An 8,000-nucleotide genomic window follows, 5' to 3' on the forward strand; every position below is an offset into this window, starting at 1 on the left:
ATGACTTTATTCTGAAATCTACATATAAATACAAATAAGATAAGACAAAAAATAAAACGCCAATACTAAGTTAGCGAGAAAATATAATGTGAACTCCTCATTGTTATAAAGGTTAGGGTTAATTTTAATGGTCCCTTTACAAATAGTAACTTACCAACCACAATGTGAAATTTCCTTTTCTTAATACAAGCATGAAATTTATAGATTCAATATGAATTGGAAAACTCTCAATTCTTATATAGCTAAGTTAGGGTCTACATCTTGGCCACATATGTGCATCAATGGCACTCCATGGTCACTATTGCTAGAACATTTTGTAGTAGTTATCGAGACAAATTCCTTCATTGAACGTAACATCGGTCCTATTCTTTGGAAAGTTATCTTTTTTATGAAGGGTAAGCTTGAGCTTGAGGTTATCTTTCCAACCATACTCCTGGTTTGCTGTTATGGTAATGTCTTGGTCATCTGATGGTCCATACTGGTTGAGGATATGACGGTCCTTGTCTTCTTGAAGCTGACCAAAGCAAATATATGAGAAGGCAATGAGTTGTGTGACTACATGCGATCACAATTGGGCATCCTATCAATTTATATGCTTGACATATACTTGAATTTATAAAAAACATTACGACATAAACTTGAATTTATAAAAACATTATAAGGTATTCCTAATTGGTACATTTAAATCGAAGAGAAACCCAAATTCAGTACCTATACAGAAAAAAGACAAGTTACACACTCATGGTAGTCATCAACAAGGAAAACATTAACCGTCAATTGTATCAATTCATAGTGATTTACTGAATACTATAACATGCCCACTAGGGTATCGATCGTCCTTGACTTTGAAGGACCGTTGTAATGTTTTGCTTTGCTCCCATGGGTCATATATGACCTCCATGGACGATAATTCTCTCTCTCTCTCTCTCTCTCTCTCTCTCTCTCTCTCTCTCTCTCATAATCGAATGTAAGATGGATGTACATGAGTTGTCCTATAGGTCAACTTTGGTCTCTAAAGGATGTTAATAGTAGCTCTCTCTCTCTCTCTCTCTCTCTCTCTCTCTCTCTCTCTCTCTCCAAATGGAGATGTACGGATTTTTATTCTACCGTCGGATATGCATGCTGTCATAAGCCTGGCACTTAACAAATGCATTAGATAAGAAGCACTACAAGGCTGCTAACCTGGGTAAAAGACGATCTTTTTTTGACATCCTCTGCCTCTTTGGTTTGACTTTTGGCATCCCTCACTTTGGATCCTACCACAATCACCATATAGTGAGTAGGTTCACCATCTTTTTAAGTGAAAAGAATGCGTTTCTGCGGCTACAATCCAACTCTACCATCCAAGTTAGTGGTCGATTGCTTTGAACTCTGGCTTTCTGAGCAGCCTATTTACAAAGAAGTGCTACATAAGCAAGCCAATCAATAACTAATTGTTTTGTCACAATTGACTAGACCCTATTAGTATGAGAAAAAGACCCTGAAAAATGTTACAGCAGAAAAATCTATGACCGTGTCTTAATTCCTCGCAAAAAAAATGCATGTATCTGAAGGGCCAAACATGTTTTAGCGCTCTCTCTCTCTCTCTCTCTCTCTCTCTCTCTCTCTCATATATATGATACAAACATACATGCATGCGCACACGCGCGCACACACACATATATACATGCATACATACATGACTTTTTAATATGAGAAAAAGACCCTGTAAAATGTTACAACAGAAAAATCTATGACCATCTCTTAATTCCTCGCAAAAAATCTGAAGAGCCAAACATGTTTTAGCTCTCTCTCTCTCTCTCTCTCTCTCTCTCTCTCTCTCTCTCTCTCCTCGTCAGATAGATCTCTTGGGATAGTTTCCTACGACGTTAAAATACTCTTCTTCTCTCTCTCTCTCTCTCTCTCTCTCTCTCTCTCTCTCTCTCTCTCTCTATGATACAAACATACATGCGTGCGCACATGCGCACACACACACACACACATATATACATACATACATACATGACTTATAACGGAGACATGTCATTATGTGCATTTGCTATTCAAGTTTGTGTAGATGAGAGACAAGCAGAGAGTACAAAGGAGTCGACAAAGGCCTTCACTGAATTCCTTGATTGTGATATTTCCGGGTCCAACATCGAAAAATCTGTAAAGAGGGTGGGGTTATCAAATAATAATCTACCTCTATGTGCTCAGAAAACACAAATGTGTGCATGCAATTGTATGTGGGCAAGTTGGCACGCACACATGACACAGGCACATGAATCTGGTTATTGGCAAGTGCAAGCAGATAAATTGCAGGTTGATCTAGAACAATAGATTGCATGGTCTTTCTGTGTATAAATTGTTCCTGCATGCATGCTTGTGTGTGCGCGTGCGCACATGATCCTGCGTTGAAGGATACTAACCTCAGAACAAGATCCATCTCGAACAGAGTAGGAGGGCGATGGAGGGCATCAGAGAGGACGCGGGGGATGAGAGCGCGGCGCATTTCCGAACCCTCGGGGCAGCTGTTGTCGCGGGCTGCAGCCTGGAATGCACGCAGGAACGTCTCCAGCGTAACATCATGCAAGGAGGAGTGCGTGGAGGAGCGGTGGCGGGAGGAGGTGGTGGCGAAGAGGTACTCGTCGCCCAAACACGTCAGTCCAAAGAACGCCATAGCCGCTCTCCCATCACATTCATCAGCAAGAAAGAGAGAGAGAGAGATTTCGCGAGACGTCTTTACTTGAGGCCTCCAAATTCATCCATAGGTACCCGTGGCTAGAAGCCTCAAGAGGTGCGCACATGAAACATTTTCATGCCGCTGCGGATCCAGCATCGACATGGCAGTCAAATTATAGCCGTAGCGTTTTTTGCGTGAAAGTAGGACATTGAACGTAGTTCACCGTTGCATTTTACTGTTATTGAGGGCACCTTTTGGAGGACTCACCATGCGAGCGACCTGCTGGCGTTTGCCTCTTGTTGCAGCGCCATCACAGTACGACAACCCACCCTAGTTGGTAGCAACCTCCATCTGCACCCTCCAAAATCAACGTGCGGTATCTTCCAGGTGTAAGGGACGAACTCCTGCACTTGAACATTTGTGCTCCGTCTTCCGATAAGTGCAACTACCGGCTTACTGGATTAGTGGATGCAATTGCACCATGCTTAGTGCCTTACCAAACGTTAACCACCTGCTCTGCGCCACATCAAAAATTTATTTAAAGGCACTGCAGCTTGGTCATAAAAGGCTCGACCTTGACTGTGTTTCGAAGGGAAGAGCTAGCGAGCTGAAAACTTCAAGCAACCCACAGCTAGTCCTACACACTAAGGTATCCTCTGTGTGTGTGTGTGTGGAAGGCACAGAGCAGTTTAAAACCTTTCCTACTTTAATAAAAATGCAAACAACACTTTCTGTGTTAAAGTAGCAATATTTACCTCGCGTTTTAGCTAAGGGTGGTGGTCCTCATGCTTGCAGGGAAATACAATGGAGCAGCAACGCCCTGCTCATTTGCGACCAGTCTCTCCACTTTTGAGTGCGTTCACAACATGTCAGCCTCCTCATTCGGTCCACCGGCAACAACCACCCCATCCAATTCAGTCACAATTTTTGCTCACGAAGACGGTACCCTCACCGCCGCCACCCGGTGGATTCCGTCAACTTCTGCAAGCTGGCGACTACATTATGCACGATCAAGTCAATTTGCGATTGCCTCTTCCTTCGAGGATCCACTACCTACCGCCAAACCCTACAGAACACAGTAGGCATTCTTGCAACGGATCCACCTGGATCCATGCCGACGTTCCTACCGAGCATTCGGCGACTTGGACATTCAATTCCTCAAATCTATTCCTGCTCTCCTTCCTGCCATGGAGGAGAACATACCTCTGTTGGAGTTTCCAGGCAACCTCTCAGCAAGGAAATGAAGTAAGCTCAGTCACAAATACTATGTCTTTAGCAGTTGTGGCGCAAAGAGACCCTAAGAGCAAGGCTAAAAAGACTTCCAACTCGAGGAAAGGTTTGGAGTGGTCAACCATAAGGGTCTTGTGCTTGATCGACTTTTTCCAGGAGAAGTGGACTAGCCTAGTAGGCGAAGGAAACTTCAAGCAGAAGCATTGGTCCGGTCTTGCGCCACAAAAGAACTCGAAGTTTTTGTCTACCTACTCGGCAAAACAATGCAAAAATAAATGGGACTCTTTTCGCAAGACCTACCAGAGAGAGACAAGGGCTCAAGAAGCTACTAGTGCATTTGGGAATTTTTTCATAGGATGTCTCAGGTTCTCGAGAGAACACATGTCATAATAATCAATATCTAATTCTCCTAAATGATTTTCTCATATTAAACTGATCATTTAATGTGGGGAAGGCCAGGGGAGAAAAAGCTAGAATATTGGTTAAGCTAGCAGACCGGCCACATTAGGGATCCAAAGGAGGGAAAATAGGGATCCAAAGGGGGGGCTATCTGCAAAAGAGCCATGTGCAACAATGGGCTAAAAAGACCCTAAGGTTCAGCCCATTAAGACTTCCAAAATGCTAAGGTTCCAAAATTCAAAGGTTGTGTCCAAAGGTCAACCCTAGGGAAAATTGGATGCTTTGTGTGTGCCCTAAAAGTCTTTGCACATCCCTACATGGGAGGGGGCGATCCCTAAAGCCACACACACACACACACACACACACACAGAGGATCCCTTTACACAAAGGGAATGAGGGACACATGTCAGCTCCCTAGGCCAGATGCCCACAAGGTGTGCCCAATTTCTATTGGATGACCCTTGAAGTGGACCAATGAGAATTAAGCTAGAGTAAATCTAGTGTAATTAATTTAAAAACATTTAATAAAAGAAACCAATGAGAATTAAGCTAGAGTAAATCTAGTGTAATTAATTTAAACCAAAGGTCAACCCTAGGGAAAATTGGATGCTTTGTGTGTGCCCTAAAAGTCTTTGCACATCCCTACATGGGAGGGGGCGATCCCTAAAGCCACACACACACACACACAGAGGATCCCTTTACACAAAGGGAATGAGGGACACATGTCAGCTCCCTAGGCCAGATGCCCACAAGGTGTGCCCAATTTCTATTGGATGACCCTTGAAGTGGACCAATGAGAATTAAGCTAGAGTAAATCTAGTGTAATTAATTTAAAAACATTTAATAAAAGAAACCAATGAGAATTAAGTCTCCTAGAAGACTATTGGGCAGTCTCCCAAGGGATCCAATGAGCATTCAGGAGCCCCATGGCTTGCCTGATTCCTATTGGCCAGGAGGCAAAGGGGTCCAATGAGAGTTTAGTTTAATTATTTAATTACCTAAAGCTCTCACAAAAGGGGAAAGGGGGACACATGTCAGAAGGCTATCACTTATGTTGCTTAATTGTAATTGGCTTGACTTGGGGAGGGCCAATGAGGCTTCAGCAAGAGCAATTAGCAAGAGGGCTCGCCCAAGAGAGAGAGGGGGGCTGATTTTTGCAAGGCATTATCACACACACACTCACACAAGCTTATGTGTGAAGAAAGAGAAGACTATCTCTTCCCAAGCTTTAATGGAGAACTCATCACCTACTCCAAGCTTGTGAGATAGAAGCCTACATCAACACTCTCTTGGCATGTGGATGCAAATCCAACCAAGAGCCAAGCTTCAATGCATGCTCATCTCCTCTACCAAGCTAATTACTAAGCTAAGCTATGCTACATATGAGTGATTATGTGAGGAGATGTACATCTTTCTCGTAAGATACTCCTTCTTCCTCTCAATCTACTCTCATACCCTGCTAGCTCTCACCATCTTCGAAGGTGTGTGAGGTCTTGGGTCTGAGAACAGGGATAATTCAAGTTGTGTTTGTTAAGTGTTTTGCTTAGTGCATGAAGTTTCCATCTTCATTGCACTAGCTAGTCTTGAAGGAACACAAAGAATTGTATTGTACAATGGTTCTCTTGATGGGAGAAACCATAATACAAAGCCTTTTGGAGGGGGGACCGGCTCCATGAAAATCCGGTCCTCAACTGTTGTCAATAGCTTAATTTCTCTCTATTTTGAAAGTATTGTCGATGCTATCTAACTAGGTGTTATGCTTTTTGTTGCTCTCTCCACCCAAGCACTCTTGTAATTCTCATTAGGAATCTATTCTAATGAAATGCCCACTATGTTCATGCTAATTTCCACTACACATAAGTTATTAGGCCATTAAATGTTACATTGGTATCAGAGCTCAAGGTTTCTCTTTTCTTGCTCAAGAAGGGAGGTCCTCAAGCTAGCTACAAATGGTTGGTATTATTAATTGCCTGTGAGTAAGTAGAATAGGGATTTTTCAGCCTTGCAGTGCGCCTGCCTTCGTGCAGTTAACGGGGCATCACCGTCGAGAGCTATGGTCTTAATAGTGGAGTCCTACGGGGCTTGCCTACGGCTTAACCACTATTGAGCTATAGAAGCTTGACAGGAGCCGGTGCTGTTTTGGTGTCGAAAGACCCTCTCTTCTATTCCTTGCAATTAATGGTATTCGAGCCGCGGGTACAGTAGCTTGAGTGCTTTTTCTAAAGGGGTAAAGAGGAGTAGCAACTAGGGCTTGAAGTGCCAAAGTACACCTAAAAGTTGTTAGAATGGCTGACAATAGTAAAGAGAGTGAAATTAATGTTGATAACTTTGATTTTGCTCATGAGCAAGCTACTAATGATGCTTCAATGCTTGTTAACTATCTTGTTTCTAGGCTTCAACAAGCCATGGGCAATCCATCTCTCCAAAGTGAAGTGCAACGGCAGCTCCGTGCTCACGGGATTCTCCAAGCTCATCACCATGACGAGAGAACACCTAGGAAGCCTCCTTGTGAGACTACCAAAAGAGGTCTCTCTCCGATTCGGGAAGAAGAAGAGAATCCATATGAAGGGCTCAAGAATTTACTTCTTGATGATGCATCTCCTTCCCAAAGGAGAACTCAAGAGCCTCCACCGAAGGAACGAGAAAGAAGCGAGTCTCCCGCCACCTCGGCGGAGATGGCTCCACGAAGACGGCGGGCTAAACGCTCTCCATCACCACCAAAGCGAGAAGACCATCACACTCTTCTCCACGCCATAATTCAAAGAGGGATGATAAAAAGCAAGAGAAGAAAAAGGCGAGAAAGAGGACACCCTCTTCTCCATCTTCTTCATCCTCTTCCTCTTATGAAAGCTATGGTGAAGACGACAAAGATCAAGACAAGAAAAAGGCGAGAAAGAGGTCACCCTCTTCTCCACCTTCTTCAAATTCTTCACCTTCTGAAGAAAGTGATGGTGCAACCTTTGAACCATCAAAAAGAAGAGGCCATAGGAAATCCTATGCCGCATGGAAGAGGTCGTCCAAGTTGAAGAAATTCAAAGAGGGAGGGAAGAGCATCTCTTTCCTTACCTATGATGGTACCTTTGGTGCTACGGACAAAGTCTTGGCCTTTATCCAACAATTCGATGCGGCGTTTGGAGATGAGGGCTTCACGGAGTCCTCTAAGCTACGCCATGTAGCTATGCACTTTCAAAAGTCCGCCAGACAATGGTGGTCTAGCCTACGAGCCAACGGTGAAGCTCCACGAACATGGAAAGCTTTAAGAGCTTCCATTATGAAGCAGTTTTTGGCCACCGATGCCAAAGACAAAGTACTCACCGAATGGCGAAGCTTAAAGCTCTCTCCCAATGAATCTATCCACAAATATGTAGACAAGTTTTGGGACCTACAACTCAAAGCCACTGTCTTCAAAAAGTTGGATTTTGGAGAGCAAAAGCAACAATTTTGTGCGGGCTTAACCGAAGAAATGGCGGAGTATGTCAACTCCCAAAGACCACGTACCATATCGGCGGTAATACACCACACTATGGTGGCCTCTCGAATCAATTTCCAAACGGGGGCAAAAAGAAATAATAAGCCCCCGGAAAACAAGGGTTCCAATGAGCCTAAGGGGAAGGACAATGTCCAAAAGTCTCCTAAGGGCAACTCCAACAAAGCTAAAGAGAAGGGAGTTTACAAAGGTAAGAATAAACTCTCTCCTGAAGAGCTTGAG

At 43.6% G+C, this 8,000-nt stretch overlaps 1 protein-coding gene across 1 annotated transcript; it reads right to left on the reverse strand.

Moving 5' to 3' along the window:
- Positions 1-210: 210 nt before the first annotated feature.
- On the reverse strand, positions 211-3,183 carry LOC147433249 (uncharacterized). The gene is made up of 5 exons (XM_086491734.1): positions 2,409-3,183; positions 2,079-2,146; positions 1,341-1,388; positions 1,183-1,256; positions 211-514 (listed from the first exon to the last, which is right to left on the reverse strand). Exons 1-5 carry the CDS (start codon positions 2,657-2,659, stop codon positions 305-307), a joined length of 651 nt encoding a protein of 216 aa, XP_086347860.1. The 5' UTR covers positions 2,660-3,183; the 3' UTR covers positions 211-304.
- Between the last annotated feature and the right edge of the window lie 4,817 nt (positions 3,184-8,000).

The sequence above is a fragment of the Adiantum capillus-veneris genome, chromosome 20 (genome assembly GCF_014529385.1).
Source record: "Adiantum capillus-veneris isolate H3 chromosome 20, ASM1452938v2, whole genome shotgun sequence".
NCBI lineage: Eukaryota > Viridiplantae > Streptophyta > Polypodiopsida > Polypodiales > Pteridaceae > Adiantum > Adiantum capillus-veneris.

Bases quoted from the DNA above. Each gene is read 5' to 3' on its own strand.
- LOC147433249 (XM_086491734.1), bottom strand. From the start codon at position 2,659: ATGGCGTTCTTTGGACTGACGTGTTTGGGCGACGAGTACCTCTTCGCC. The intron at 2,147-2,408 runs GTTAGTATCCTT...CCCTCTTTACAG, and splicing joins GAGATGGATCTTGTTCTGAG to ATTTTTCGATGTTGGACCCG. The intron at 1,389-2,078 runs GTACTCTCTGCT...CTTTGTAAATAG, and splicing joins AGGCCTTTGTCGACTCCTTT to GCTGCTCAGAAAGCCAGAGT.